The 15,713-nt window shown below is 41.7% G+C and overlaps 3 protein-coding genes across 3 annotated transcripts; 1 reads left to right on the top strand and 2 right to left on the bottom strand.

Annotated features, from left to right (window-relative positions):
* The first annotated feature begins 4,725 nt into the window (after positions 1-4,725).
* On the top strand, positions 4,726-10,076 carry LOC110751258 (DHHC-type zinc finger family protein). The gene is made up of 9 exons (XM_021951695.2): positions 4,726-5,314; positions 5,387-5,500; positions 6,367-6,768; positions 7,167-7,235; positions 7,318-7,389; positions 7,933-8,061; positions 8,207-8,287; positions 8,625-8,813; positions 9,067-10,076. The coding sequence occupies exons 1-9, from the start codon at positions 5,273-5,275 to the stop codon at positions 9,838-9,840; spliced, it is 1,872 nt and encodes a 623-aa protein (XP_021807387.1). The 5' UTR covers positions 4,726-5,272; the 3' UTR covers positions 9,841-10,076.
* Positions 10,077-10,255: 179 nt separating this feature from the next.
* Positions 10,256-11,167, bottom strand: LOC110751345 (uncharacterized). Its single transcript, XM_021951796.1, has one exon. The coding sequence runs from the start codon at positions 11,165-11,167 to the stop codon at positions 10,256-10,258; it is 912 nt and encodes a 303-aa protein (XP_021807488.1).
* A 191-nt stretch (positions 11,168-11,358) lies between these two features.
* On the bottom strand, positions 11,359-12,801 carry LOC110751259 (uncharacterized). The gene has a single exon (XM_021951696.2). The coding sequence runs from the start codon at positions 12,631-12,633 to the stop codon at positions 11,626-11,628; it is 1,008 nt and encodes a 335-aa protein (XP_021807388.1). The 5' UTR covers positions 12,634-12,801; the 3' UTR covers positions 11,359-11,625.
* Positions 12,802-15,713: the final 2,912 nt, after the last annotated feature.

Raw genomic sequence — 15,713 nt, 5'->3', positions numbered from 1 at the left:
GGTGAGGCGCCACCTGCTTTCCTTGTGGGTTTTCAAGATGGAGCTTGCAAAGGAAAAGAGAGATGGAGGAAGTTCTTTGTCCGATGGGTATTCCTATGAATCTCCGTTGGTTTTTGCAGTGGCTTGCTATTTGACTTGGGTCTGAGACTTATGACAATGCTAGATATTTTATAAGGTACTGGGCTGGGCTTGTATGTACAGTGTTGGGGTTATCAGTGTTCTCCTTTCCAGCGGCCCGCACGCTTTCGTCCAGCTGCTGGAAGTGGCTTATCTGTTTTTGGGCATTCTAACTGTCATGGATTTTCCTAAATGCTACAGCAGCCTATGGGATATTCTCCTAAGGCATTGGGTCATATTCTCTCCTCTCTCATGCTAACCCATGTGTTTGGGCTCAAGAAATAGGCTTGAGTTTTGGGGCTCCCAAGCAGCCCAAAACTTCCATTTCTTGGCTCATCAATGGGCCCCATGAAAGCTCGTTACCATCCATACCACAACCCACTCAAGCAAGCCCCGAGCATTTGCGTGGCTTGGGCCCACTTAAGCTTGTAGCGTGGCTATGTGTGAAATAATGATTTCCTGCTTGGCATGGCATGTCGCTTGGCGTGCTTGAATTTTGTCGTCTTTGAAAAGAGACATAATGCTTGACAAAATAATTAGCATGAGCTTGTAGAGCCAATGCCTTTTATAGGCTCATTTTAATTCCTAGCGTGATAAATTGCATATTTATTTGGCATGGCACGTGTTTGTGGCTCGTGCAAGCGTGCATGAAGAATTTCGCATGCTCCGCATCGGGTTTCTTCTTAATAAGGTGTCGCATTGGGCCGGGGATTTATTTGGGCCCAACCCTTGATTTTTTGGGCCTCAACATTGTGCTATACAGCTACAAATGCACTACCATTTCTCTTGGTTTGTTCCTTGCAGCCCAAACCCATGAGAAACACTTACATAAAATGGGGATAGCACTATTTTATTATCTCTGGTCAATCACGGTATGTCATGCGTGATAACATTTCCACATGACAGTCTATGATTGGCCGGGTTTCATACAAGTTTTTCTGCAAACGCGCACCCACTTCATCAACCACATTGCATCAGAGGAAGTAGGCTGCTCAAAACCAGTTTAATTAGCAGCAAGAACCAGATAGCTCTGTTTAGTTTCTGTGATATTTGATGAAATGCATGAAATATGTAGTTTCTTAAATTCAGCTCCTTGACCATGAAGTTAAAACCATAACCTTATCATAGAGAGCCTGAAGCTGCCCAGTGTTTTGGGGGGGACAAAAGGTTCAAGGATGTGAGAGTAGAAACATATAAAATTAAGAGACATAGCAGCTTCATGGATGGCTGCAAAAAAGCATTAAAACCCCCATGTTCTTGAAATTTATAGCTTTGCTTGTGAAGTGTAAAGTAGCACATGGCAGAGATATATTTATCTTCCAAATTTCAATTGGACAAAAGCCTGTTGCACAACAATTTATACAGTAGTAGCCTGAAATTCAGCCCAGCCCAGCCCAGCCCACAATTACATTGTAAATTCTAGGCCCAAGCTGAAGATCAGGGCCAAAATTGAGCTATGATTTGTTATCTCATTTTTCAGGCCAATTGGGGGGGAGAGGGTGGGGCATAGGCATAGCAGCGGTGTGGGGAGGTTAGGCATGCATGATTGAATGCACCAACAGGTTTGTCTAAAGTAATAATGTAATATTTCAAAAGCCAAAAAGGACATCCATCACACCCACACAACCCTCTTTAATTTCCCATCGAGTAAAGACTGAAGAATGACCCGGAGCTTTAAATTTGTCATGGTCCTACTTCTTATGATATGAATTCAGAGCTATGTTTTCTTATCTTCATTAATTATAAGATAGAGTTCGACTTTCATCTTCACCGTAAAAACTAAAATTAAGCTATTGTGTGCGGGATGAACTTGCATTGCATTTGAATCACCCCGTCTTTTTCATATGTTTCCATCGACGACTTAGAAAATATATATATATATATATATATGGGGATTTGCCTTCGCAGTTTGCAACCAATTGAAGCAACTTCATACTATTGTTATTCATAGAGGATCTCTTTCGTACGTCTATTTTTGGGTCCACCAATCGGAATTGCAAACAATTGTTTGTGGATATGAGTAAATAAGTTTGCCTCTCTAGGGTTTCTAGTTTTGACCACATGACTTCACTCAGTGCTCTCTTTTGATCTTCTTCTCACGTACATACTACTTTCTGTATAATATATATTTTTATAAGGGGAAAAAGTGTTTGTTTATTATTAAAAGTCTAAGATAATGCTTAATTAATTATAAATTCGTATTAGGTGAAGGGACCATTGGTTACTAGGGGGGGGGGGGGGGGGGGGAAGAGGAAGCTATGTCACGGGCTTTACCAATCACATGTCCATAAACAACTAAAAAGGCAAAAGGAAAAGATCAAAAGAGGATGGTCACGGGTCTATAATCCTATCGCCTTCATCTTTGACATGAGCTTCTCATTAAAAAAAACAAAGCGCAAACCCAACTAGTCTTATTATAAACCAAATTTTTGTATTATTCCATGTGTTTTATTTTCTTGTTCTCTTATACTACCATCCATATTCTCTTATTATCTTATTATATTTTGCGTAGAAGTAAGTAACTAGTTGGTTGGATTTTGACTTCTATCCAACGAAAATAAGAACTAACTCACATGTTTGTAACTTTGAGTGTTTAACAGTATTTATCTTTACAATCGAGGTTATGTGATTGAATTTCTCTTCTTTATAAAACAAAACGGAACATGTTTTGAGGTCCTGTGTTTGAATCTCCGTTCTTGGTAAGTCAAACAACACATAATTTAGGGTAGGACTATTTCTACAATTAAGGCTATTATTTATTTCCGATAAAATATGTTACCTCTTGAGATGAGTAAATTTTGATTTTCTCTCTCTCTCTCAATCTGCATGCCAATTACCAGATGGTCCCGTCGTGGAAAGGAACAAGAGCTGAACAGTAGCAATCAATTATTCAGTACAGCTTGTATGATGTAGAAGCTGACGTGTATCTTTTTGGACCGTCCCTTTCATCATCTATCAAAACGTATACATGCAGTACATCAACGGCTGTAAGCATCTGTATGGTCAACGTAATTAGAAATAGGTGATGAAATACTAAAACCCTTTTTTTTTTTGGGGTTTTGAGGTCCGAGAGAGAGACACAGACAGACAGATAGAGAGATCCAAAGAATTTAATGCACCCAACAACTCTGTCAGTGACTATACGCAAACCCCTTTTTTCAATTCAACTTTTTACCTCATATTTTTTACCCAATCAAGGCGGTAAAAAATTCGGTCTTTATCCCATTTGCATGGTCCACTCCACACCATTGGATGTGGGTCCAATTACAATCTCTTTGGTAACCAAATTGGCCATGGTTGTAGCGTTTTTAATATTTTTATTTATGTGTCATCAAGTCCAAAATCTGACAAGAAAATGCCAAATGCAAATTGACAAAAAGGTTTTTAGAAACAATAACCAGTCCCTGCATGGACTTGGCAATCTGCCCCATACCCCTTCCTTACTTTTGTCCATTTTAGCCTTTCTCACTGTTAAGTCACTCACTCTCTTTACTTCTGGCTCCTGCAAATTGTTAAGATACTGTTTGCCTCATTTCGTATAAAGAGTTATTCCTTATTTATGCGAATTACAGTTTAATATATATACAAAATTAATTTATAAAAAACACAAAAAAAATAAAATTTCTATACACATATCACACTGCTATTAGCAGGATAGGAATGTAGAAGTTTCTACTTACAAAATCAGGAGGAAAGAGTATTTTCCAATTGTTAATATCCAATTCAACACGACTCACACATCTTCAATTCAAGCACAAAATTGGCCTTGTGTTTGGTAATATGTTTGCATATATCCGAGTTATTTGAGCAAAGCTTGTTTTTTTAACCAGCTGAACTCAAAAATCTGATAAACGAGATTGAAAGACATAGTGCAGAATCACAGCGACAACCAAGTAGCAGAAATTTGCAGACAAAGGTTAGAATTTAAGATGGCAACGACGTTTTAACACATAGGATATGACAGGACAATTAATTTAGCTAAGTAATGGAGTGCAAAACAACAAACGTGAACCTTAAGCATTCATCAAAGCCAAGAGAGACAAAATATGAGTAGGGGGGACCAAACCAAAATGGGTTCTTTCATAGCAAAATTGCAAAAATTTGCTCTAAACTCAAGTTATAGAAGGTTTTATGGTGGGCACAACAGATGACAGATTCTTAACACATGATTGGCTTGGCTGCTGGATCCAAACTTCCTCTTGTTGTGTAGGCATCAACCAACCAACTACCCCTTTATAATTTTGGACAACATCATGAAACAAAAAAAACAGCATTTAATATTAGTAGGTATTTGTCCAATATCTTGAAGTAGTTACTAGAAAAAAGAAAGAAAAAAAATGGTATTCCCACCAGTTCAAAAGGAGAAATTCAACACAAAACTCACAATTCTCCCCAATTGTTCTCTTAACTGTGCTTTTCCTTTCCACAAGAGGAAGATTATCCAATTACACAGCGTAAGCCACCATCACCATATTATGCAGAAAAAGAAAAAAACTTTTTTCCCTTTTTTTTAAGATGGGGGTTGTGGTCAATTACAAAAAGGAGAAGGAAACAACTGTCTGTTGCATACACTGGCCTGTGACACATGATTTGCCCAGAGGAAAAGGTAACACTACAGACAATAAAAAAGTAAAAGGTGTTGTAGGTAATTATAGGCAAGGAAAGAAAACCAGACCAGAGACACCCTCTCTCTCTTCCTCTTTTTCTCTCATCTCATTTGTGTACAGTCATGGATCTTTGCTAAGTAAAAAAGCCTTGCAAGAAGAAACAAGAGAAAACCCAAAATCCCAAAACCAGCAAAGACCCTCTCTTTTTCTCACCTTCCATAACTTAAGGTTATGATTGAGTGAGCCAGGACAAAGCTTCCTCATTGTTGCCCATAAACCCACTACCTCTTGCCTGTCGTATCTATCTCCACCTTTGAGCTCCTTTTCCTCTCTGATTAGACACCGTCCTGGAAAATGTTCATGCAATCTCTGTTGGGTTTGTTCCATAGTGAATCAATTACCTTTATTTTTCCCGGAAAATGAGGGAAAGTGGAGGAAAAAAATAAAAGACAAACGAGTTAAAGATACCCAAGTCATTCTTTTTCTTGCCCCATACATTGTATCGTCTTCTTTTCTATCTTGGGTCTTCGGCAGTATACAAACAGAAAATGAGGAAGCATGGATGGCAACTACCTTACCATCCTCTCCAGGTATAGTTCCAAAAATCTTAGCATTGTTGTTAGCTCAGCCAATTGATGTACTAATTTTGTTTATTTCTGAAGGTGGTGGCTGTTGCTGTATTTCTGGCGTTGGCCTTTGCTTTCTATGTGTTCTTTGCTCCTTTTGTTGGAAAGAGGATTTTTCAGTATGTTGTGATGGGCCTCTACACTCCTCTTGTAAGCTACTTTCTTGAATCCCCCATTTTATATGATTTTCTACTCATTTTTTGTGGTTTAAGAACTGAGATCCGTGCTTAGTTATATATGCCTAAAATAATTTCTCCAATCTGGGTTCTTGCTCCTTCCTGTGTGTTTCATTTATTTTGGTTCTTATCCGCGGATTCTTCGAGATGTCATCAACTCGTTGCTTTAGCTGATAGGGAAATGGGTTGCTTGTCTTTTAACATTTATATTTGCCTTGTACGGCTCCTGATTTCAGTTGCATGAATTCCAAACTTGATGTGTTAAAAGAACAGAGCTTTTTGCAACTTTGTGAGCAAAAGCGCATCATTTGGTTTTCGTGTGACGTCCTTCAATTTTGTTGATATGAGGTCCTTTGAGATTTTGAAGTAATTGCTACAATTGTTGCAAACCCCTCTTCAGATGAAAAATAGTATCTTTAGTCCGCGCAGCCGTTTCTTTGATAGCAAACCAGTTGTGTTAATTTTATGGATAGTTGAGTTGAAGTTTCTGGCGCCAATCTATGTTGCTCTCTATTTTCACGGCCTCGAGAATCTAGACCACATTTAATTTCACATTGCTGGTGAATTTTGATAAAAAGAAGTATGCAGAACAAAAGGATACTTAGGTCAGGGAAATCTAAAGATGGTACGAAGGCAATCATTCGAAATAGATGGTACTCTGTTTTAATTCATGACAAGTGAAAAAAGAAAATGAAATCTAGAGCTTCAAGTAGTGTGTTTGATGTGCCAGTCAACGAAATATATTTATGCTTGTCATGATTGCCTATGATATGGTATATTATTTACCTATGTATTCTTCTCAATAAGAAGTAACATAGCTCTTTTTTTTTTCTTCTTCAGATTACATGTGTCTTCGGCCTATATATTTGGTGTGCAGCTGCTGATCCTGCAGACCCAGGAGTTTTTAGGTCAAAGAAATATCTCAACATTCCTGCCGATGAAAAGCATAATAGAACAAAAGATTCTAAACTATGTGGGGAGTCAACATCATCAATGCATGATGCTAATGCTGTAACAGTTGGAGGAAAACCTCTGGATAAGGATGGTTTGGGCAAAGACGCGACTTCCAAAATGTCCGCCAGTGAAGGTGGAACAAAGAATGAATCAGAACATTCATCGTGCTTCCTGTTGGCTTGCTCTCCGTGTGCATATATCTGCAATTGCTCCAGTTCGAGTGAGGAATCTTCTGTACAACAAATGAGTGAAGAAGGCATGTTCTATTGCAGTTTGTGTGAAGTTGAGGTGTGCAAATGAACTTGAATTCTACAAAGATTCCTGCTTTCCACTGTACATTTGTTCAGTTGTGTTCTATAATCTATAACAAGCTGGGGAAACTGGAAAGGACTCATTGGGGGTGTCAGTTAAATGGCATTGCATGCAGATACTTGGCATGCTAGTTTTGGTTTTCATTTAGGAGATATCCTACTGAAGAATTAAATAGGGTGTGTTCGACTAGCTCTTTTTTTGTCTTCAAAATGAGAAAGCTTGAGTAAAAATTAACCTGTTGGGAATTATTGTATTCTTGACATCTTCTCAAACTCAAATTACGTGCAACCATCCACTAGCCACTCTTGAAATTATTGCATTGCTTTTGCATTGATTGTGTACAACAAAGTGATGTGAATAAGTGTTTGCATCAGGTTTTCAAGTACAGCAAACACTGCAGAGTTTGTGACAAATGTGTTGACCGGTTTGATCATCACTGCCGGGTATGCATGATCTTAGTTTGGTGAATATTATTATGTTGTGTCTTTGTAATTCCTCTAATGCCATTTCCATTTTGATTTGTAGTGGCTTAACAACTGTATTGGAAAAAAGAATTACCGACAATTTTTCACGCTTATGGTTACTTCTCTCCTCTTGGTAAGCATAACCTTCCGTTGTTTTCCTTTCTTAGGATCTTTCATATGATCAAGCTTACAATCACCGGCATATTGTCTCTTGTTGTATATATTAAGAACCTTATAACCCGCCTTTGAGAGTGCTCCCGTTCCAGACACATGGATCTTCTTTTCGCCATTCAGCCATATCAAGGTCCTCTCTCTAAAATCTTGATGACATTTTGACAGTGATTCCATAAGTCATCAATGATCTCTATAGAAGCTTTACTCTGGAACTCGTAGGGGCTCTTTGCTTGGCAATATTTTTAATCAATTTCATTTTCACCATTGGCCTTCCCAATTGTTAACCTTGATAGTCTTCTAAACAATGTCAAAAATGGTGAACTATTCCTGGTCTTACATGGTTAGTTTATCCTATTTTCTCTGCTATAATTCCCAAAAGCAACCCGCCAGGACCTGAAGCTCACGCCAAAGTAAGTTTTTTTTAATTTTCAAGTCATTTTTATTTTGACTAATTATTGACAGGTATGTACATGGTTTGTACACCTTGGGGTTGAGATTGCAGCTTATTTTACAATGGTCAACTGGAATCTTCGTGCTTATCTGCTGTATTGTTGAGAGGAAGCAGTTCTCTGTGGATATTTCTACCAAGTTGGGGAGCAGTTTCTCTTTGGCACCTTTCATTATTGTGGTGGTGAGTGTTCTGCAATTGTCTCTGTTCAAGTGAGCCCAAGTCCTAATCAGCCTTCTGTAATTGGCTTTTGCTAGTTTAGAGAATCTATTTATCTGATTTGTGCTTCTATTCTAGATCTAATGAAATCTAATCTTCAACTTTGCAGGCGGTGTGTACCCTTTTGGCTATGATTGCAACCTTGCCACTTGCACAACTTTTCTTTTTTCACATCCTCCTTATAAAGAAGGTTAGCGTTGCAATTGCTTCCTACACGATCATTTTCCATTTATATTACTATAGAATATCACAAATCCTTGTTATAATTGTCTGGATCATTTTTATCGTTGCAGTTTGGGGATCCATTTTTCATGCATCCAATGTGTATTTATCACTAGTCGTTAGTCATCCCTCTAATAGTGAATAAAAAGTAATAATTGCTTGACAATGAAATGCTTGTTAATTCAATATTTTTTCCCATTTTCACATCCTTAATTTCTTCCCCAAAAGTTATCTGCCTATCTTTATCCTTTTTCACGCAGCGTATATTTTTTAGAAGCTAATAATGTTAATCTGAATTTGTGTAGGGAATCAGCACGTATGATTACATCATTGCTTTGAGGGAGCAGGAGCAAGAGCAACAAGGAGTTGGAGGTCAGCATAGTCCCCAAATGTCTCCTGCTAGCTCACTTACTGGATTAAGCAGTGCAAGCTCCTTTACTACTTTCCACCGAGGTGCATGGTGTACACCTCCACGTCTGTTCCTTGAAGATCAGGTAATTTGACAGGAAACCATTTTGCTACGGTGGATCTAAGATAATGATGCTCCCCGATCTGTTTACACTTGTTTACAGTTTCAAAATCCATTGCCCTTCCAATGGGTAGTTCTTTCCCAATTGATGTGTTTCTAGAGGAATTCTCCCCCATGTCCTATCATTTGTATTGCCTGGAGCTGGTATTTCCAGTGACAATCTAGATATTAGAATAATGAAAATGGGCTGATTTGTTTGCGTTGTTTTCTTTTTCCAGTTTGATGTTGTGCCCCCAGAGACTGGATCTGTCAGTTCGTATGGAAGAAAGGTGGTGGGAGAGGAACCAGTTAAGAAGAAGAATACAGCAGTAAAGATCAGTCCGTGGACTCTGGCAAGATTAAATGCTGAAGAGGTATCAAAAGCTGCGGCAGAGGCAAGAAAGAAGTCGAAGATCCTGCAGCCTGTGAGACGTGATGCTCCTTTTGGGCTAGAAAGAGACAGCAGCTTTGGCAGCAGTGGCCGCCGAATGGTTCCAAGGCCTGACAATAATCGAAGGCGAACTACGAAGCGGGTGCGCCTCCCAGCCGACCTTCCCATGGATGCTTTGACAAAGGGTTCGGCTAAAGCTGTTGACAAAGGCTTTACTGAGACATCAACTAGTTTGGCCCCTCTTCAGCTTGAAGCTCGGAGTGCTTTCCAAACAAGCCGAGCAATGTCAAGCTCCACAGGGATTGTTGCTTCTTCTCCTGATAGCAGTTTAGACTCACCTGACATCCATCCCTTCCGGGTGTCCTCATCAGGAGCTGAAGAGGCAAGGCGGCTTACGGGTCTGCCTGCTGCTGTTGCTGCTGGTCAGAAGGGAATGCCACTATCAAGATCAACCAGTGATGGGTATGACGCATCTGGTGGAGAAGATAGTGATAGAGTTCCTTCTAGAATCGTCCAAAGGTCAACAAACTGGAGTAACCTTCTCTTTGGCTCTGATCAAGATGAACGGGTTGGCAAACTGAAAGCATCATCCTCTAGCCTGGCTAACACTAGAATGCTGTGATCAAGTGTGATTTAATGGGACTTAGGCTATTTTGATTTTACTAAGGGGGAAATTTCAATATTCTTTCATTTGTGGGGGGCCGTAATTGGCCTTGAGATCTTAGTTTCATTTCAGGGCTTCATGGGTAAGTCATGACATGCGCTGTATAGAAATTTGAAAATTTGGGTTTAACTGAGATGCACATACTTTTGTATTTTGTCCGAGCTTAATTGCAGGTTCACCTCTGTTGAATTTTAGGGACTATCTGAATGGCAAGTTTGCTGTCACAATACTCGATCGGCTGTTTTGGCTTGCGTGGTCTATTGTTAAAATTTACACTACTGTTTTTTTGTTGAGAAATTACATCATTGAAATCACGTAGCACTTTATTGTTCAAAGCCTAAACAGGTACAACACCAGCAGAAGCAGAACCTTTCTAATCATCCTCCAAAGCCAATATTACATACTCCATTGGATCAGAAACCACCACCACCTCCTCCTCCTCACCATTAGCTGCCTTGCAATACAAGATGGTGATTGCCACTCCATAGCAGAGCAGCACCATCATCTGCAGAATCGTGGTCAGGCCAAGAAGCACAGCAATTGCCCAACTCTTCCATCCACAAACAGCCGCCTCCGACCCCATTTCCAAAACCCAGCTAAGAAAACCTAACATTGCACTGAAAACCCCATGCAGCAACATCATAGAGAAGACAACCCCTCTCACTCTCATCCCCTTAACCAAACGCCAGCTTCGTAGCAGGGCACCGAAACCCCAACTGGGTTCCACCACAACCACCGCAAAGGCAAGGCTCCACATCACTTGGAGGTACAGCAACAGAGCAATCGTACTCACCACAGAGAACGCCATGAAAATGAAATGAAATGGCCCAATCATAGACACAAACTGCCCAAACGCCTTCAAAATCAACAAATCCACCACCTGGGAGACCACAAGGGTACCCAGCATAGGAAAGAAGGAAGCCAGTCCCGATTTAATGGCCGAGGTCAGCCTCACCGGTCGGTCGTGAAAACTGTGGGAGGCGCTGTGAATAATGGACCCGACGGCCAACAGAGAAGAGACAGAGACATAAATTAGAAAGGCGACGAAAGTAAAAAGGGTCATGTCGGGGACGGCAGGCTGGCTTTGCTGAAGCTCAGAAGAAGAAACAGGAGTTGTGAGAAATGGGTTGGTGTAGAAATCAAGGAGCGCTGGGTAGACGACGGTGGACAAGAAGAAAGCGAGGGGGAGAAGGAACATGACTGAGAGGTCTAAGAAGTTGCCGTTGGGGCCGTTCATTAGGCTCTGAGCTCTGCTCAGCACTGTCAACAACGAATTGCAAGCCATGGCTTTTTAGGGTCAATGGCTTGCCATGGCGCTTATGCTTAATATCAAATCATCCATTCATTTCATAATGTTTCATTAAAAGTTAAAACCAGTCCTTCTCAAAATCCCTCCCTTGTTCTTGTGTTCGATGTTAACCGAAATACTTGTTTAACTTTTGTGTCCCCTAACAAGAGTGAGGCCAATCCAAAACGTCAAACAAAGCAAATGGTTTTTTCAATCAATGTAAAAACGTTGAAATAATAAGATACTGAAATACTTAACATGATTTCATACAAGTCCGATGACCTAAACCCACTAACATTTTTCACACCCTAATTTGCATCTTTCACATATCTTTGATTTTTATTCCTTTTTTCTTTACACAAAGTCTGATGAACTAAAAAACTACACTAACAAAGGAGTGCAAGCATTCTCAGTTTGATGAGCCATCACAGAGCTGACTGACCTCAGACTCATGATCAAGTATAGGCAACAGAAACAAGATGAGGAACTTTTCCATCGTCGAAGGGCAAGCTCACATACTCCGTCGCAAACTCCTCTGCAATTTCCATGGCGAGCTCGCCGTTAAGAGCCCTGCAATACATATACAACACCGTGTTCGCCGCTGCGTTGTAGAGCATTAGCAGCATAAGAGAAGTGGAAGTCACCACAATTTGCACTACAAATGCCCAACTCTTCCAACCATCAGTATCTCCATCCAAATCCAATGCCGAAGCCCAACTACAGAACCCCAAAATCGAAAAGAAAAACCCGAAAAACAGCATCAAAGACAAGGCTACCCCTCTCATTCCCTTGATCAGATTCGTGCTTCGAGTTAAGGATCCGAACCCCCAATTTGATTCCACCACAACCACCACAGAAGCTAGGGTCCAATTCACTTGAAGATAGAGCAAAACCAGAAACAGAACCATCGCAAGAACAGCTAAAAACCCAATAAAATAAGGGGAATTGTACTCCATCTGGAAACCCATCAGCTCAGCCCCTCGAACCACCAAAAACAACACTAGCCCAAAAACAATGAAAACCAATAAGACAAGGATCTGGGAAACAAGAACAGTACCCAATAAGGGGAAGAAGGAGTATAAAACGGATTTGATTGCGGAGATGAGTTTGACGGGTCGGCCATAGAATCCGTGAAATGCGCTGTAGGTGATCGATCCCACGGCACACAGAGAGAACACGAAGATGAAGAGGAAGAAAGATAGAGCGATACAAAGGGGTTTGGTGGCGATTATGGGTTGGTGTTGATGAGGATTGAAAGTAGAAATTTGGAGGAATATCTTGGAGTTGTTTGGGGATGGATCGCTGAGGAGGTTTTGGACTGTTGGGTAGACGACGGAGGAGAAACAGAGAGGGAGAAGGAAGAGGACTGAGAGGGCTAAGAAGTGGCGGGAGTGGGCGTTGACTATGCGCTTCGATTCGTTGAGCACTGTGCACAGGTTTAGAGGTGCCGATGGAGCTGCCATGGCGGATTGGGACTGAAGAAATGTGAAGGTTTTGTAAATAGCAGGTGGAAGAACGAAGCAGAGGATGAAGAAGATGATGTCGTGTAAACCGTCTTTTCAGTTTCTTCGGCTTTTCTAGGAAGTATAGAGGTCGACAGATCCGTTTGGATTGGATAACTTGAATGAATTGGTTTTAGGCTGTTGTGGTATGGGATAGCAGATACCAGACGGGCCTGGAAACTTGGTGGCCCTATTTCCTTGGATTAGTCTTAGTCGGGCCGCCATGACAATGGCTACCACGTCAATGGAAATCCTATCCACCAAGTCAAACTAGACGGCATTCTTGGTTTGGTTTTTGTTTTTTTAATTAATTTGGCTTAAATGTATTTAAATACTAATTATTCACTAAAGAAATAATAATTAAAATATGACTTATAATTAAAGTGATTAAATAAGACTAAGATATTACTTAATTACTATTTATCAATCTGTTTTTGTTGTTTAATTTGATAGCAATGAAATCTGATTGTTGAAGGTCTCTTGCTTCTTAATTACTTTGGAAGAATCGAAGCCTAATAGTTACTTTGGTTCCTCATCATTGGCCAGAATCCCTCTATACCCTTTACAGTTAGATGTTGATGACATTTTGTTTGTACAATGGCAGTTGTGGGAACCGAATTAATTCATAACCCTAGGTCAAATAATTCCTTCCATTTGGGGATAATTTGATCTAATTAGGAATTATTCAATTTAATTGGGGATTACCCAATTAAATAGAATGTTACCTAATTAGGTTGAGGATTGATTTGATTCCTGCGAATATTCTCAATTAAAGGAGGAGTTACCTAATTAAATTAGGTAACGATCTGATTACCATAATTAGGGATTTGATTTATATTCCTAATAAATCAAATCCCTAATTAGTCAAATCTTGCCAAATTGGGGAGGAATAATTCCCTTCCATCTATGGAATTATTCCTTTGAAACCCTAGCTCCCGAAACCTCTATAAAAGGATGGCCACACACAAGGGTTGAGGTACGTCTAAACTCCTACTGAAACTCTGCAGAAATTATCTCTCAGAAACCCTAGCCACCTCCTTTCTCTCCCTCTTTTACATAAGGCTCCGGCCGCTCGGTTCATCCCAAAAACACATATAACTCCGTACCCTAGTTAGCTAGTGTTTTCTTTACAAAACTCTTGAACTAATTTAGGCATCGGAGGGCCTTTGGCCAACAGCCCCCGGGTGTGGTCCTCTTATTGCTATTCGTTTTGCAGGGAGAAAGAGAGGCGGAGAAGACGAAGGAATCTTTCAACCGAATATTCCCGTGGGAGGAAATTTGCTCCCACAAATTGGTGCTTTCATTGAGAGCACGAGTTATACTCAACGCGTGCTCAAGGAATCCGTTCCTCCTATTTTCCAATCCACCGAAGCCTTCCAAACAACCATGGTTGGAAGCAAACGTCTTAGAAGCAAAACCACTGCGATGGCGCACTCCGGAAAGGCCAAAACCTCGCTGCCATCACGAGGTACAGCTGCTGCTAGCGATTTGCAGCAACCTCCCATCGCTGCCAGCGCGTTCCAGCAGCTTCCCGGCGAGATCCAGCAACATCTGATGGCTGCCAGCGCGTTCCAGCAGCTCCCAGGAGACTTGCAGCAGCCTCCCATAACTGCCAGTTCATTCCAGCAGCTCCCCAACACTTTCCAGCAGCCCCCCGTGCCTGCCCTTGCTGTCTAACCACCTCCGGGGGCCTCACAACCTCTCCAAACAGCTGCTGTACCTGTTTTGCAGCAGCCTCCCGTGGCTGCCAGCACATTTCCGCAGCTTCCCGTGACTGCCAATACATCGCAGCAACCTCCCATGGCTGCCTATACCTTGCCGCAGCCTCCATAAGCCATAGAATGGCCGCCAATGGCCGCCGGAACGGCCATACATGCGGCTGGAATTGTTCCACCTCTTATTGCACATACCTTATTTAATATATTTATTATTTAAAGGCACTAGTGATATTATAGTTGGCATATAATCGTGTTTCTATCATGCGTGCTAATTACATTTTATCACTAATGATCAGAAAAATACCAAATGAGTTGGTGGCTAACCTACGAGTCCTTGGTCCACCTGATCAATGATTCTCCGATCAACCCGACGCATAATCCCTCAAGCATTCCCTCCATTGCCTCCATGCTCGACGCACGCTTCCGCGTACACCTCTCATGAAACCCTAGCCCGTATGCAGTTGGGCTCCACACACTTCTCTCCTCCCGATCCACGAAGTCAAGCAGACCTTAATATGAGAGTTGACCAGCTAGCTCAGAGAATGGATGACCAAAGCAATTTGATGAGGCAGCTCCTCAACCAAATCAATCTAGCTCAAAATCTTGGCCTTGGACCACTGGGCGAAGAGAGAAGGATGGACGACTACGCCAACAGGCAGATCGACGGGCGCCGAGCAGGTCAAGCAGGCATGAGCAGACAAGGAGAGGGACAACAACGTGATCAGCTCGCCAACATGTCACAAGCATCCGCAAGCCACACTCAAAGCAATGCGCAAGGAAGGCTAGGCCCACGACTCCACGTCCGCGACCGCCTAGGCCCGCAGAGGAATGCTCCTCGAGGGCTAGGCTCCCAGGGAGATCAGCCTGACGACCATCGCAATGAGGATCGTGAAGAAAGGCGCTCTGCTGTTCACTTGTCGAGGAACATTCTTCAAAGGCTAGGCTCCCAAGGAGGTCAACCTGACAACCTTCACAGTGAGAACCGCGAGGAAAGGCGCTCCGCTGCTCACTCTCGAAGGACCGATTCTCGTCGACAAGCTGCGGAGAATCACTCGCAAGCGCAGTCCACCAACACGCCGCCTAGGCAACACAGCCAAGAAGCTCGAACCTTGCGAATCAATGAGGAGGTCAACCAGCGTCGTCCAAATCGCGAGGGTCGCCGACGTGTCCAACCAGCAATGCGTGCAGAGGACGTCAAGAAGCTTGTGAGTGACCAACTACGAGACTTGAAAGCCGGCGGGAACTTCGAAGATGCCCTATGCAAGGAGATGGACCAAGCTAACTCCACGCCTTTCACTATCGAAATTGAGCAGGCGGCTCCCC

The sequence above is a fragment of the Prunus avium genome, chromosome 1 (genome assembly GCF_965620075.1).
Source record: "Prunus avium chromosome 1, drPruAviu1.hap1.1, whole genome shotgun sequence".
Classification (NCBI taxonomy): domain Eukaryota; kingdom Viridiplantae; phylum Streptophyta; class Magnoliopsida; order Rosales; family Rosaceae; genus Prunus; species Prunus avium.
Note: the sequence above shows the minus strand (reverse complement) of the source record. Positions and strands in the feature narration are given on the sequence as shown.